At 39.2% G+C, this 17,293-nt stretch overlaps 1 protein-coding gene across 5 annotated transcripts in view; it reads right to left on the reverse strand.

The window, feature by feature from the left end:
* Nucleotides 1-16,882, reverse strand: part of SLIT2 (slit guidance ligand 2) — a 260,071-nt gene extending 243,189 nt beyond the window's left edge. For all 5 annotated transcript variants that reach the window (XM_085059254.1, XM_085059253.1, XM_085059256.1 and 2 more), the window contains exons 1-3: nucleotides 16,707-16,882; nucleotides 14,887-14,958; nucleotides 13,625-13,696 (exon numbers count right to left, since the gene is read on the reverse strand). In XM_085059254.1, coding sequence (XP_084915380.1) covers nucleotides 13,625-13,696; nucleotides 14,887-14,958; nucleotides 16,707-16,882 — 320 coding nt within the window. The remainder of the gene's footprint in view (nucleotides 1-13,624; nucleotides 13,697-14,886; nucleotides 14,959-16,706) is intronic.
* Between the last annotated feature and the right edge of the window lie 411 nt (nucleotides 16,883-17,293).

Genomic DNA, 17,293 nt, shown 5'->3' on the forward strand with positions numbered 1-17,293 from the left:
AAATAACACTTATCCAGAACACACAAACACAATGCAACAAGAGTGAGTGACAAAGATATGATCCTCTTTCTCTCTAGAGCTGAAATCCAACATAAGCACAGTGGATCACAGAACCCAAGACTAGGTTTTAAAGAACTAGAGCTACTTTGAGCAAAACCAACCAGAAACAGTCCACCTCATCTTCCTTCAATGTGTGTTGGCAGACACTTTGGCACAGCTACCTAGCAGGCTGTGTTTCCCCCAGGACAATGTGAGAGGAGAGATTTCAGTTTCACCAACTGAACTGCCCCCCCAGAACTGACATGAAGCTCAAAGTGAAGTACTGAAGAAATAGTGATGAGATATTCCATACTGCTACTATTTAATTTTCCAACTGAGTTATAAACATTTGTGTTTCTCAAACAGAGAGCTCAGAGGAGATGCAGCATTAGTGGTGTGAGCTACAGAAAGTGTACTGAAGAATCTCTTCTAACACTGAACGTGGACTGTAAAGTCCTTTGGTAGTGTCCATGAGGCTCCAATATCATACAATCCTTTCAATTTAGCACAGTTGCAATTCAAATATACATAAGTTTATCTTCTGTTGCTGAATGCATCCTCAGGAAGAGATTGGGCAAACTTACACAGGCAAATTCTTGAGTTCTTCACAATGAATTCAAGCAAAGTCCACATACTACCTGAAGTATACAAAGTATTTCAAATACTTCAGCTTAAAGTTCCCAGAGCTCAGTCTTCTAGACACAGTAAAGACTAGAAAAGCATCCTCAAAGTGAAATGATGGAAGAAGTATACAAAGATTTAAGAACCAAGAAGAAAAATCTTTGACAAATGAGCATGTGAATATACTCATTAAAGGAAGTTCAATACCAACAGGCAGATAAAAAGACAAAGAATAAGTAACACTTTGAAGCAGACAACAGTAAGGTGAGCAAAAAAATGTGGCTTAAGTTGAGCTAGTGGTTCTAAACAACAGGCTACTTTAGCTGGAATTGGTATATATCTGAGTTTTACTTGTCTTCTGTATGCAGCCAGAGGATATGTAGATGATGACAGATAGAAGAACACTGCAGGGAGAGCACATTACATTTGTAGCCGCAACACATCCTAACCTATTTAAGTTTGGCCATGCCACAAATCCATCCTGATGTCTCTCTCAAGTTTTCATGTCACAATAACTATGATCCAGTAGTAATCATGCATGAAGGAGGAAGGGAGAAAAAAAAAATCTTGATTGCACTAGGTACAATGTAATCATCTGCAATTGCTATCATTCACATCTATTTGTTTCAGACTTGTCACAGCCTTCACTGCAACTTGTTTCTGATCCCACTGTATCAACTCTGCAGAGCCAGGGAAGGTGTATGAGACTGTGGAGTCTCTCTGGACAAATGAGTTGTTCCAGTGCTTGACTGTCCTTGCAGTGAAGTTTTGCCCTTACATGCAGTTACATTTCCCACTTGGATTTATCCCTGTTGGCTCACCACAGCCATGAGCTTTGGGCTTGGGCTTTTTCATAACCACCTCACAAGTACTGGAAGGCTGCTATTTGGTCCCACCCAAGTAATCTTCCAATGGGTTTTAGTTCAAGCAGATGCAATTCCACCCATAGACCCTGTATGACAAAAAGAAGCCCTCAAAGATAACTTGAGAACTGATCGAAGTTAAAAGCTGTTCCAAGTAAGTTATAAATCAGCTGTACTCTTTAATTAGAAACAGCTGATCCCATTGGGTGCATAGACAATGAGAGCCTTCCAAAACTCTAAATACAAGTTTGTGTTCTATTACAGAGTTGCATTTTATTCCACCACCATTGCTTCAGGAAAAAGGATAGAAGGCTTCCAACTCACATGAGATTAATGATAGCAGAATTCATTATTTTTCATTCCTCCTTCAAAGTTAGCCAAGAGAAGTAAATACACTATCTGCACATAGTAGTACACAGCACAGTACAGCATAGAAATTGTACTCTTCAAAGGAGCATATCCCTACCTTCTGTTTGTCAGCAGAGGGAATTATTATCACACCCATTCAAAAATAGCATGTAACAGCTCACTGAAGCTCATTTGCAAAATATACATAAAAAAAAAAGCACAAGAGCCTGCTTTCATTACATTTCAATTTAAAATGAAGGAACATGTCAGTAATCAAACCTCTGTGTGCTCACGCAGGAGCACTTTCTACTCACAACTGAGCCCACCAGGCTCCTTAAGTAGTTCCAAGATGTTACAGGGATATGCATCCTCTGGGAAGGTCTACCATCAGTTCAAGCTTTATGAGCTCAGGAAACATAGAATCCACCTACAAAATTATCCAAGTATCTCAAAAGAGAAAGCTAGAGCGTAGCACCCAAATCACCTCCATGGGCTGGTTTAAGTATGATGTCCTAAAAATCCGACCCTAGTAAATAGGGTCAGAGCAACAGACATCAGAATAAGTGAATCCTATTTCCTCAACAGAGAAATGATAAAGAGTTTAACTTAGACTTACATCTGAAAGGAATGCTAGTCACTACTTTTCTAAAAAAACATGTTGATATCTCTGCCAGAGGCAGAAAATATTCGTGCATCCATGTCCAAAGCCACAATCTGCTGAACTGCAACACATCTGGCAACTGCTGTCTGTGAATGTGACTTGCATGTCATCAAGTGAGAGGAAAGCCCAAGAACTTAGAGCTAAGCAAAAGATTGTGCCAGTTTTTCCATTAAGAATTCTCTGCAAGGATCTCCTTTTTCTATTCAAACTACTCATAATCTCATTAAGCCTAACAATATCAAGTTTACCAACCACATGAGTAAAAACCGGAATCTGAGAAGTTCAAGGCTGTTCTTACAGCATTTGGATGTTCAAGAAGGTTTTCCCCAGGTCAAGAACCACTAAGGCAGGACTCCATTTCCTAGATAAATAGTGACTAGCTAAATAGAGATATCTAAGTTATTCTCCATTTAATTTCAAATATCCATTAGATATTTGTTTCAGTTAAAAAAAGAAAAAAACTGAAGAGAAGCAGGACACTACTGCAAACTCAGTTTCTTTTTTGCATAGGAAGCAGTGAAAGGTACTTCTCAACTACAATACTAAGTTGAACTAGTGTATACTACTTGAAACCTAAGGTATTTTCTGTCATTCATTTTCTTCTCCCATGAGTTTGATGTCAAGTCCAAAATTATCACACTCCTCTCCTACCCCAATCAATTCTCCATACAGAACAGTCTTTTGCATTGTTAAGAGTCTATATTCACTTTGTCTCTTCAAAGAGCTGTTTTGGTTTTTTTTTTTGCTAAGAAGAGAAGACAAATTAAGGCTGCTGTTTTCTGTATTCCTTACTGTTTCAACAGAAAGGATATTTCTATAAATAGATGGTTATTACTCTCATTAATTCTGCCTACAGCACTAAAAAACATGAAAAACAAAGTAAAAGCCAGGAAACTGCAGGCCTCATCTCAATGCCTGGGAAGGTGATAGGGCAAAAAAGAAGCTATTTCTATTCTAGACACACTAAGGACAAGATGATGACTGGGAGCAGTCAGCATAGAATTAACACTGGGAAAATTACACCTGACCAGCCTGTTAGCCTCCTACAAAGAATGAGGAATTTGGCAAATGAGGGGAAGGCAGTAGATGTTTATCTTGACTTCAGTAAAGCTTCTGACACTGTCATTTGTAATGGTTGCCCTCACAGACAAACTGATAGAGTACAGACTATGAAAGCAGATGATGAGGTGGACTAAAAACTGTCTATAGTGTCAAGTTCAAACAGCAGTGGTCAGGGCTCAAAGCCCATTTGGAGAACAGCCACTAGTGAGGTACCCCAGGTGTCAGCCATGGAATAAGAACTGTTCAAAACTTCATTCACAACCTGGAAGATAGCAGTGTGTCATTGCACCCTCAGCACATTTGCAGATGATACAAAACCAGAAAGAATGACTGATGCACCTGTCAGAGGAACCCAGACAGGCTGGACAACTGCTTAAAAAGGAAACTTAGAAGGGCAAGAAAATGGAAATGGAAAGTCCTGAACCTGGAGAAGAATAACCCCATGCACCAGCACACACTGGAGAACCAGCAGCTGGAAATCAGCTTTACAGAGAAAAGCCTACAGTGTAGGTGAAGAAGAAATTAAACTGAAGCCAGCAACGTGCCCTTGCACAAAAAGCCAACAGCATCCTGGGCTATAATCATAAGAGTGTTGCCAGCAGGTAAAGCTGGTGGTCCTTCCCCTACAATCAGCACTGGTGAGACATCTGGAGAGCTGTGCCCAGTGCTGGACTCCCCACTACAAGAGACACAGACATAGTGGACCAAGTCCAGGGAAGAACCATTAAGATGACTAAGGAGGCAGATTGAAGCACCTGTCATGTTTGAAGGAGTTAAGAGAGCTGGGACTGTTTAGCCTGAGGAAGAAATGTCACAGAGATATCTCAATGTATATAAATACTTCATGTGTATAAATATGTGATGCACGTCCATCCCAAGTCAGGAAGACTGAGTCAGACTCTTTTCAAGGATGCACAGTGAAAGGACAAGAGGCAATGGGCACAGATCAAAGCACAAGAAAACTGTATTTCAGCTTAAGAAAAGTGTTTGACTGTGAGGGTGATCACACACTGGAACAGGTTGCACAGAGAGGCTACAGCTCTCCATTTTTGGGAGACATTCAAAACCCAACTAGAAACATCCTCAGCCACCTGCTCTGATAGACGTTGAGTGAATCAGTGGCATGGGATTAGACAATCCACAGAGACTTCTTCAAACCTCCACAATCACTCATGGGATTTTATTCTATAAAGTTCACCACAATGAGGAAACAGAGGTTAAAAAAACTCCATAAAGTAATAGAGGTTTAAGTATCAAATGAAACAAGGATTATTTTGACAATGTCTGGGATCTTCCAAGAAAAAAAAAAAAAAAGGCAAAGAAAGAGGGGAGGTAAAACCAATCTATTAGATGGAATTTGGCTAGGGTTTGAACAGATTGTTCAGAAAGACAAGGCCTGCATATAGTCCTGATAGTCTTGTAACTATCTTCCTGGCACGGAGTTACCACAGTAAGTTTTCACTCAAGTATTTTTCTATAGCACCTGTACAGACATCCTGCCAAAATAAAGTTAGAAAGGCTGGTGTGCCTTAAAAAAAATTAAGGTAGACTTTGCCATGTTTTATTTGATTATCAGTCTAGACTACTGCTAAAGACAAGCCGGCACAATGAACTACATACTATGAAGGCAAATAGGAAAATAAAACCTCTTCTGATGAAGGTTCAACCAGGCTCCTCATAGTAAATGAGGTAATACAACAGTATGAGTCACTGAAGTTGCAGCCAGATCCCTCATACACTTGAGAGTTTAACTGTAAAATTCCAGATAGAAGTGAGGTTTTTGCGATCAAATTAAGGAGCATTTTAGATAATCTTTCAAATAATCGATATTAAAATGTAATGACAAGTAAATTTTCATCTGTGACCACCCAATATTAAATAAGTATTAACAAAATACTGAACTGGCTCTGCAACAGATAAATATGATTTTTGCAGAGAAAAAATAAAATGTATAGCTTTAGTTTAATATCAGTGCTCTATAGAATCCATTTAAAATAGCTTCTGAAGACAAAACACCATTTGAAACAAAAACACTGGCACAACAGCTCTGCAGAATCAGATTTAGTTTCACCATTTTGCAACAGTGCAAATTACCCATTTCAGAGAAAGCAAGAAAGAAGAGCATCCAGCAAACAATGCCACAAAGGATGAGCACAAAACAGATGTGGGAAAAATAAACAGCCTTCCTGCCCTGGAATTTGTAAAAAGGTCTGCAAAAAGCAAACAGGACTTCTCACTGCAATTTGACTTCTAGACCTATAAAAGGAGTCCCATGAGAAAAGACACTCAGACAAATAAAATATAATAAAAATACACAGTGGGCATTGACAAGGTTTTTAGAAGAACACTGCTCTTAGAGTTTTATCAAACATGTTGTAGTGTTCTGTAATCAAAATGTAGCTACAATTTGATTTTTTTAAATTACGTTACAACACTACATCTTTTTAAATACTGTCTTCAAAGACACTTTGTCTCTGATTCAACAGACATTTTTTAAGAAGATATTTGAAGTTGCTCTGACAAAAGCCTGCTATTTTTTATTCTTTTTCTTAAAAAGCTATAAATACAGGTGGCCAGTATAATTCATGTAAGGTAGTCCCACATTCCCTTAGTAAGTGATTAACACTGCAGGCTTCGTGGTCTCCTCCCTGTTCTAAGAGGAGGAATGTGCTGTGCATTGCCGTTAAACTATGTAAGGCTAGCTAAAAGAACGATTTTTCACTTCCATGATTAACAAGGAATTAGTGTTCACCCCCTTCAGGGCTGTTCAAAACCAGGTATTCTCTACCTGAACTTGTTATTCTTCCGTTAGCTATCACACACCTGCGTGAAGTATTAACTCTTCAAATGCTCATATATTCAGTCTGAAGCCACATAGGTGATTAAATATCACTGCTATAGGGGGGAGACAAGCGTAACATCAAGCAGCCTTAAAAAACAAGCACAAGCAGAGCCCCTCAGGTTTGAGGCAACTGAACCTGGATTTTCCCAGCTGCAGTAGTCAAAACTGTTCAGAATGCACCCCAAATGGAAAAAAATTAGTTCTTAGACTTCAGTTACGAACTTGCACATCAAAATGAAGACCAGCATTCAGTGAGAAAAGAAACTGGACAGTAACTTCCAGCTAAAGAGCTAAGAACTCATTTTAAGAGCTCTGTACAACTTCTATACTATGTAACACAAAGTCTTATCACCAACAAACTGATTTCATTGACACAACTTACAGTCAAGTACAAGATGAAATATTGTTCATTTATCAGTGGTGCTTTTAGGAATTATAGTGATATAAATGATTCCCGGAACAGTAGTTCTACTGCTAACACAGAATTTTTGCTAGGGATACTTAAACTTCACATTAGCCTTACACTTTACACCTAACGGTCTGTAAATTAGGAAAAAAAAAATCATATTTTGCTTCAGCTGAAAACACAAAACTGCATCACAAAAACAGATGACATTTAGCATTTTTTCCAGAAGTCTCTGCTCCTGGCTTTTGATCATATAGTTTCACAGAAATGAAGTCTAGGGTTTCTAATACTTCTCTTCTGTAATGGAAATGACTATATACTATGAGATTCAAAATCCAGAAAGAAAAAGTTCAGCCCAAACCTGCTTATTCTGGGATTTACTTGTTGGCGCAGCTCATGTCTAAAGAAACACAGAAAATCTTGCTATTCCTCTTTTAAAAGTATTTTCCTACTTGTAATTTATATTTTAGTGATAGAGCTAGTCAATTAATTGGAATAAAACCACAATCTCATGCCACACATCAATACATCATAAAAAGTTAGCACATAGGTTTATTTTAATCTCTGGACAGCATGTTTTTTCCCCCCTAAGTGATTCACTGAAAGAGTATAAACATAATATAGTGTGGCCCTTTTCTAGACTACGTAGAAAGGTCAGTACTTGCTCATCTAGTCTATTTTGAAGCAGCTGTTAATGCCCTTGATAAATGCCCAGGTCTGCTGGGTAGTTATGCCCAGAACAAACTGTATTTGTTTTTACCCTAGATGGAACACTTTATTTCTTAGTTAATCCTGCTATGCATGACTTTGTAAGATGAGATGCTCTGTAAAACACCATACATTCAGACACCATGGTAACTCCTAAGTCAGTTTTGATTTTATAATTTCAAAACCTGCTAGTGCAGTGTAATAATTTACCACATTTATCCAACTAGGCTAGAGCTCGAACAGATAACTCTAACCTTGTAAGATGTGAAATATAGTTAAACCCCATTTAATTTTACTGAATTCCATTTAATATTTTTGACAAGATGCTCTCCTTTGCACTGAGGTTATAATTAAGCCCTTGATGCAGAAGCTGCAAACACAGTAATTTCACATACAGATTTGTATCCTGAAAAGAAATCCACCTAGTACTAAAGTTTATTTACTAAGCAGAAAGAACTTTTCCTTGAAACTGTGTAGCTGAAATACACTTTTCCTTCTGTGCTATGACACATCTATAAGTTTCAAATTGTTTGTCCACAGCATGAATAAAAAAATACTGACTTTCAGTACTATTCAAACACTCATAGGTACACACCTAAGTAAATGATTTCTCCAATGTTAACTTTTAATAACTTGTTTTAACGTATTTGTGGAGATGGAGCCCAAATAAACAGCAAGTAGAGACAATTCCTCAGTTCGTCATTTTAGAACTGTATTGCAAAAATTTAGAAAAAAAATCAATGAACTGTAAGAAAACATTTGATTCTTGAAATATTTCCTTCTACATCATTCATTAATGCATTGTAAGAAACACAAAAATACAACAGATAGCTTTCCTCTTGAAAGCTGCTTCATGTACCAACTTGATGTTCAACCCGTACAGCATTCTTTTCTTGAACTCATGATTTCAGCTTACTCACGTCATGTAGCTCAGAGGGGCTGTTTTTTGAGGAGGTATGGTGGGGGTATTTAGTTCAGATACCAATTCAGAAGTTGATGTTATTCCTTTGAGAGTAATGTTATCTGCACACTAGTTTGCTGCAGAAATAGGTTTCATGGAGATTGGTGGCTTTTTTTTTTCCTTTGTTTGTGGGGTTTTTGGTTTATTGTTTTTTCTTTTTTTTTATGGTTTGGCTTTTTTAAGTCTACACAGGTAGCACTTTAGAACTGTTAATATATTAAATGGACATTTTAGAAAAAAAATATTAATTCAAGTATCAAAAGTACATAGGCTTGGCCTGGAAACCTTTTAGGCCACACAAGTAACCTTTCTCACAAGAGTAATCAGGGAGACTACTCATGCAAACCAAGTCATTCACATGGTAAATGTCTACAGAATCAGACTCAAAATTAGCATTTTAGGGACATACTGCTTCCTCAATGGATTATTCACAGATACAGGAATAAAAGTGTGAGCAGTTTTGAAACTATTGCTGTAAACTCTTCCTATTCTAATATTTTTTTCATGTCATAGCCTTAGCATGGTAACAGCTGGAATCCCAACTACTAGACTTCAAACAAATATTAGGAAAAATTATGACTGAAAAGTTTTCCTATCGGCCTTCTTTTTTTATGACTGAAAAGCTAATTGCTCTTCTCTGTAAACAAGTGAAGAGTATATTTTGCCCTCAAATCCTGATGACTCTATATTTCAGGAGTACAAAGAATGGTAAGGAAATTTTAGATTTAAGTAGCTTCTAACAGAACTAGTTCAACAGTCTATGGCAGCTGTCTTCAACAAAATTTTATACTTCCCTCCAGATAACAACTTGTAAAAACACTCAGATATTTTGAGCAGTATTTGCAACACCACAGAATGAGGTGAACTTGGGGATAACAATGGCCTACACTTATTAAAACTAATTTTTAAAGCTGTGTCTAATAGTGTCAGCTTTCATAAAGTGGAAACTTTCAGTTTATCTTCATCTTACTTTCTTAAGATACTATTTCAAACTATTATAAACATCACACCCAAGATGACAGCTTTATGAAGAAAAAAGAAACAAGTGTTTAATTTCACATTCTCATAAGGAATTGTTTTCAAAAGGTTTTGTCCCCCATAATAAGCAGTGGTCTCTGGAAATCCGTAAGTGTTGTGAAAATCCTCCATGTCTTGACCCTTTTTGTCTTCCTGCCATGAAGCATACTGAAAACCACTACTGACAATTGACTGTGGTCTCTGTAAGAGATGTTCACAAGACATAACTGGACAAATCCTAGTCCTTTCTCTATGGAAGCTGCCATGTACTGAACAGCCATATACTCTTTAGAAGCCCTGCTCAGGAACACGGGCTCATGTAAGTTACCAGTTATCATAGAAAGTCTTGCAGATAAAAAATACAGGGCAGCCAAGACTGTAATTAACCCAAGAGTTTTTAGCACTGCTTCAGGATGTACTCAAAAGTACAAGCTGTCCCAACTGAACTTCAATACATAGAGCCCATTTTTCAATCAAAGAGTGTTTCAGCAGACAGAGCATCTGCACAACACAACAGACCATGTGACTCTTCACCTCAGTATTCAGTCTGTGAAGAAAACCATACTTGTGGCAGACTTGTACAAGGCAGTGTTGTACCAAACTGGCTTGGACTGGAGCCTCAAGACCTCAGCCCTTAAAAACCTTCAAGCCAGTCAGAGATTGGAACTAAGTGAACACCGCAGGGTATAGCCATTTCTGTGACTGAAGACTTCTCGCAGAAGTATCCAACTGAAAGTCTTACAGCAATATCAACTTCACCAGTGCTTCTCCAACTTCTCAAGTTCCACAAACCTAAAACTTACTAAGTTGCTGTTTTCCACCTTGCTTTCCCTCCTATTTCTTAAACAACAGGCATAGCTACACAATCACTTATTGCAAAGTGAACACTTTTATTTTAATATAGGCTTTAATAATCACTTGTTACAGGCGTATTTACTGTAGCCTTGGGTTGCACTGCACTTCTACAATTACACTGGTGTGACAGAAATTCCCATTGTGTAGCATATTAGGTCTGAATAGCCTTGTGCACATACTAACCTACATACCTAGTGTACTAGAGATACGTTGTTTTATTAAGCTATAGGAGAAACCACCTGACTGATGTATATATGGATTTAATAAAATCAATCTTAAGCAGTTTTCTTCTGAAGAGGTCAAAAGTTTCTTCTGAGATTTATTCTGCAAAGTGTTTCAGGTCTTCCCTTCTATTTGAGGGGGCTGAGGATATCCAGCATTTTGGATTATCAGATCTATAAATAAGTATTCACAAGTAACTCATTAACCAACCAAACAGTTCCATGGGAGTCAGAGTTACTGGTCTAAAAAAAAATTGTAGCTGAAATTACAGTAAAAACAAATACCAAAAACAAACAAAAATCCCACCGGAACAAGTAAAAAAATCCAAAACCAACAAAACCCACAAAAAAAACCTCAAAACCAAATAAACCTCACCACTTCACTTAGAGAGATAGGCATTTCTTTTTTTTCCCAGAAGGAAACTATTGTGAAACTATGTTGTTCACATTAAAGAAAGTACTGAAGTACAGGGAATATATTTAAAATTCAGCTCGTATACACTAGCACAAGATATTTCAACATAAGCAGTATTATATGTAAACAGTCTTATAAACCAAATTGAGTTCATTTAAACTGCAGTGAAGTTCTCTTATACCTTCTGCTGGCATGCTATAAGGTCTGCATCAGGTATTCTTTGACAGCAGCTTGGCACATTACACTTAGAGTAAAAATGTGACACCCTACACTTAGACACTGAAAAAAAATAAAAAAGCTTTAAAGTGCTTGCTATTTAATGTATAAAAGAAAATACTTGAACTAAGTACCCACAGGTTTCCTGAGAAATCATTTTGGATTTCAAAATCCCAAGGAGATGAATTGGCTGTCACATAACAATGTGCCTTCATCAGATGGAGTTGGCAGTTGTAAACAAGAATAATTTTCTCAGCTTTTCCCCACAAATATGAAATATTTGCTCTTAGCCAACAGCTGGGGCAGTTTAAAGACATCCTGCATACATATTCAAATTACAACTCACCCACACACCTAACAGGAACTGAATTCCAGCAAATTAAAGAAATTGACAAGTGTTGGAGCAGATCTAATATTACTCTGAAGACAAAACATAATTTAACTATATAGATCTAAGTAACTAAACTTTCAAATAGCATAGTTTGCCTGTTGAAGGGTGAACAAACATAACCCACAAAGTAGCCACAATTATCACAATTTCTCTTCAGAACTAGTATCTTATGTAAATGGAAAATATCTATTGTTTTCCAATTATCAAGGGAAAACCAAAGAAAAATGAAAAAAAATGTAATGGCAAAATGCAAACACATCAAGTAAGTTTTAACTACTGAACTTCACTTTGGTAAAAAATTTCTATACTTCAGAAATATAAACAGTAAATGCCTTGATATGACAGAAGTTAAAATGTTTTTTGAAATTTGTTAAATCACATAGCAGGATCTTCCTTTGATATAATTAAGAAATATGGCTGCCGATAAACTGTTTTAAAACTTCGTGAGCATTCGGTATCTCACTGTCAAACCATAATTCACAGTGAAAGTGTGGATCTTTCAATGTTTGTTCGTGTTTCATGTATGTGTATTTACTATTGCAATATGAACTACACTACTGTTTAATTTTTTATCTAGACACTATAAACCAAATTTAGGAATGTGTATGTTATTCCAATATATCCCTCAGCAGGAGAAGCTGTTCTAAATCCCTATACTTTGTATAAAGTTGAAAACACGTTGTAAAATAGCATTGCATTAAGTGTTTTAATACTACTTAGAAATGCACAGTCAGTTTTTTTCAAAAAAGCAACTGATTTCATTAGAATTTATTAAAAAAATTGTACTATATAAGACGACTCATTTTTTAGGTCAAAAAGTTACTTTGGCATATGATGAAAAAATGAGGTAATTATCTCAAGTATATAATATTTCAACTATTATAGAAATATCATGATTACACTGGTGGTTACTAAGTCTCTTGAACAGCTTTGTCTAAATGACCAACCCAACCATAATGGTTTGTGGGGGTTTTGGTTTTAAACACACAGCAGCTGTGGATACAAAGCAACTACAATAAGACAAACCATGTTCAGGCCAGTGCTGCTTTTCAATGGAATAAAGTGGAAATACTTTTATAAAGTTAGAGCAGCAGCAAATGAAACACTAAACAAGACCTCAGAAGCATGCATTAAGAAAAGGTGATATAATGAAAATGCAGAAATTAGGATGCCTAATAATGAAGACACAACTCAAGTTCTACAGAGCATATATATTAATACTTTCCAGGCTCCACACTGAAACTATGTCCAACAATCAGCATTTTGCCTTTAATAAGTCAGATGTCCCAAGCCGCACCACACATTAAAAAAAAAATTTCATTTGAAGCATAACAAAATAAGAAGGTACATACTGAAAAATTGTTTGGGAATTACTCCTTTTCTAGGTCCCACTGCAACCAAGCGGGTGTTTGTGCTGCAGCTTCACCAGATAAGGTCCTCTCATTTCTGCTCCGTCTTCTCTCCCCACAGTATGCAATCTTTTTTTAATCCAAATTCAAACTATTTTTGAAAACTAACAGTTCATATTTTTTTCTAAGCCCTTGCAAAAGCTTTCATCACATAAAAACTGGAGTAGAATTCAATTACTGCTTTGTAACAAGACAACACTTTATAGCCAGTAGTTCTTTCCAGTAAGACATTGTATAAAACATCCAACATCTCACAGTAACACCTAACACTATAGGTCAGAAAAGGCTTCTTTTGGTGCATTTGTGTTTTCAAAAGTCCTTGTGTATTCAAGAATAAACTGAAAATATTTGATAGCATCCGAACTATTTCCTACAGAACTATCGCAGTTTGCACTTAGAATCCGGACTGCTCTTGAATGCTCTCCCCCAACCAAGTCCCTTACATACTGCTTGAGAATTTCTTACTTCTCTTGTGTAAGGCTAGAAGTCCCAAGATAAAAAAAAAAAATAAAACTGAAGCCTGAGTACCTTAACACGCCACTAATTTGATCCCCCAAAAGCTGATACTTTTAGAATTAAAAATACTTACAGCCTCTCCAGTTCTTTTAAATCCTGGAATGCTCCTCTCTCAATAGTACTAATCTTGTTCTCCATGAGCTGACTGAAATATAAAAAATTTTATCTGTAAGTCTTAATATCTCTGAGACAACTTGTTGCATTAACAATGGTCATTTATAGGCAGCCATGTATTCTTCAAAACAATACAACTATTCTAGAGTGACATTCACTTTAACCTTCTGTATCCCTGTTATCAACAATTTACATGGGCTCATATACCCAAAAGAAGGAAAATAAGCTTTGGTAAAAAACAGGAATTGATATTACATTTGCTCATTTACTTGAGGAGCCTGAAGTTAAAAAGTTACACATATGCCTACACGCTGTGTGCACACACATCACTGCCCTTCGGCAAGCTGTAAGACTCCAGTCAAATAGTTTGAAGGCGATATTAGTCTCACATGAGAATAATAAAACTAAAACACTGAATCGTGGTGTTGGGAGAAACATCACTGAAAGACTGCACAGACACTGCAACCATAACTGTAGGGTTTTCTGGTAAGAAAATTAACAATTACTACAATGTTATATTTATTACAGAAAGAAAAGGATCAGGATTTTATAAGACTACTTGCTCAAATTAAACCAGCCTGAATAAATAAGCTAAGTAGTTAGAGATTTCCCTCAGAAAAAAAAAAACAAAACAGAAAACACCACCAAATTTTAAAACCTCTATAACGCTCCAAAAAAATGGTATAAAACAAATAAACAAAACCTCACCCAAACAAACCCACCAAACAATTCCGTCCTCGAATTCATGGGTAAAGTGCTTTCTTTTCATCCAGAAACTACCAAAAAGCAATAATAATCACCCAGGACTTGCTTTTACATTCAGTAAAAGAACACTTTTCTTAATTAATTCTCTTATAGGTCTGGTTGAGAGTACCCATTTTCAGTGTGAACTATGAATTGCATAGCCTTAAACTGTAGTAACTCCAACAGTTATTCAACCAATTTTAGCAACACTTACTTGTAGGCTTTGTGCTAAATTAAATCCTCAAATTCTCATAAGGTTAAGGGGAGATTAAAAAACTTTAAACAAATTACATTTAAGGGAATTAGTAACTTGTAAACAGTGTATGAACAGTAAACACGTGGCAGAGTGGTTTTCAGTTCAGATATGGTAATACAATTGTTAAAAAGGGATAACCCATCCAGCTAACGAACTGAAAGGTAACTACAACCTGTTGCATCAGTCCTAAAAGTTATCAATAACAGAAAGAGGAAACTTACAGAACTCGAAGGTGCCTTAGACCAGCAAAGTCGGTCTTCGTGATTCTTGTGATGTTATTTCCATTAAGATCCCTACGAAGAATAACGTGTAAGCAGCAAAATTAAAACATTCAAAAGCTATTTTTAAATTGTTTTCTTTTCATGGACATAGCATTTTCAGAAGTTAGGAGACATAAATGAATGCAACAAGCCATTCCTACAATTAACACCATGAGAGTTCCTAATTTCCAAGCAACTGAACTAAGGTTTATCTTGAAACCACTAGTTTGAAACTTTGTAACAAGAGAAACTTAGAAAGTCAGTTCTGCCTGCCATTACAAAGCTCATGTTTACTGTAACTACAATCTTTAACAATAACAGAGCCCAAAGCTTTCGGAATGTGGTTATAACTGCATTTAGAAAACCACTAAACTCACTACATATAGGTATATCTATATTTATATACTACAGCCTTTATTTGACTGTTACAAAAACTAAGTGTCTGAAATAAAGACAATTTTCACTATTTCAAGTAATTTTCAGATCTCCTAGTATGTCTAAAAAAGCTGCATAGGGGCTTAACTAGTTATAACCAACACTATGTTTCAAACAAGCATTAACACTGAGATTGGAGTAAGTGATTGGAAGTAAGATTTTACCAAAACTAAGCTCTTCACTTATTGCACAGGAAGCTCTACTGACTGCAGAATGCAAAGCATGTTCAGAAGTAATGGAAACCTGTATTTAGGCCCTAGCATTACTGATCATACTTCTATACTACTTTTTCTTCTAGAGTATAGGCCAATTCTTCATAACTTTTTGGGTTTAAGATATAAATGTCTTTCAATTCCAATCACTACAAATAAAACCAGACTTAGCAATTCATGAGATAAACCATTAGGAAGTGGTTTTACATGGAAGCTATTCTAACAATTGCAGCTCATTCCCAATGTAGCCAGGAAAAAAAAAAAGGAAAAAAGTACTTTTTTTTTTCTGTGTTTTATACCACATATGGCCAAAACACCACTGTAAAGAAACCACACGAGTCTCAGGAGAAACGTGTCCCTGATACTCTTCCTGAGTGAAATTCACCACTCCAGACGCGCGTTCACATGCCAACATTCAAACGACTTATCAGAGAGCAAGAAATAATGCGCACACCACTTCCACTCCTAGGAGCCCTCCGAAAGGCAGCCTGATATGATAAATAACCGACCACATGTAGAAAACAGCCCAGCGGCGGGCGAATGGAGGGAGAGATCACCGCTATGGCTATGGCACGACTTAGTGCCCTGCGAGCGCGGCTAACGCACCCCGGCGAGCCCTCGCCCAGCGGCAGATGCGCGCCCCCGCCCGCCCCTCCGCGCCGGTCACCGCGGCGGGAGGGAGCGCTGCGCGCCCCGGGCCTCCCTGCCCACGCCCGCGGAGGGGCCGCGGCCCGGCTCTGCCCCGGGGAAGGCGAGCCGCAATAGCCAAGTTTGACGGGAAATGGGCGCCGGCGGGGGGAGAGGGCGCTCCGCCGCCGCCTCGGGGCGCTCCCCTGGCCGCGGTGTGCCCTCCCCCGCTCCCCGCGGAGGCGGGAACCGCGCTGCTCACCGCGGCTTCCCGGGATGAAAGGCAGCGGCTGGGAGCAGCGCCCACCTCTTCCGCGTCTCCGCGCATCGCTGTGAAACGGGCACGGCCAGCGGCAGGAGAAGGGAACGGAAACCCCCCACCCAAAGGGCGTCGGGACCCCAAAGCGGGCCGGCGCCGAGGGCCACCTCAGCCCGACAGCCGGCGGGAGCCCTGAAGGGAGCCGGGGGCCACGGGGCGCTCGCCGCCGCCCCGGCCGGGTTACTTACAGCCTCTCGGTGTTGCGGGGGATGTTCCTCGGGACGCCGCGCAGCGCCAGCCCGTGACAGTCCACGGTGCTCCCCGAGCAGGAGCACTGCGCCGGGCACGGCTGCGGCGCCACCGCGCCCGCCATCGCCAACAGCAGCCCCAGGGACAGGGTGAGCTTCCCCCAGCCGCACATCATCACCGCCCGCTGCAGCCCAGCCGGGCCCACCGGCCTCGGCCCCGGGGAGGCGCGGGGCGCGCCGCCCTCCTCCTCGCCGCGGGGAGCGCTCGGGCAACTTTCAGGGTGCGGAGACGGCGAAGTCCGTTCTATCCAAAGCCAAGTCAAGAAAACAACCCCGGCAAAGTGAGGCGGGTGGCAGCTGCTGAAGGCAACTTCGCTGGGCGCGGGGCCGGGCCCGGGCCGTCCCCCGCTAACCCGTCGGTGGCGGGGAGAGGCGGCACTTGGGTCTCGTCTTCACACGCTCCCCGCGATGGCGAAGCAAACCCAGGGGCTCAGGGTGCGGCGGAGTCGGGCGAGCTACTTATCTTCCTCGTCGCCCCTATCAAAGCCGTGACTCCCCGCTGAGTCCCCGGCGAGAGGCCGCGGAGC

The sequence above is a fragment of the Lichenostomus cassidix genome, chromosome 4, assembly GCF_008360975.1.
Source record: "Lichenostomus cassidix isolate B80296 chromosome 4, HeHo_3.0, whole genome shotgun sequence".
Classification (NCBI taxonomy): Eukaryota; Metazoa; Chordata; class Aves; order Passeriformes; family Meliphagidae; genus Lichenostomus; species Lichenostomus cassidix.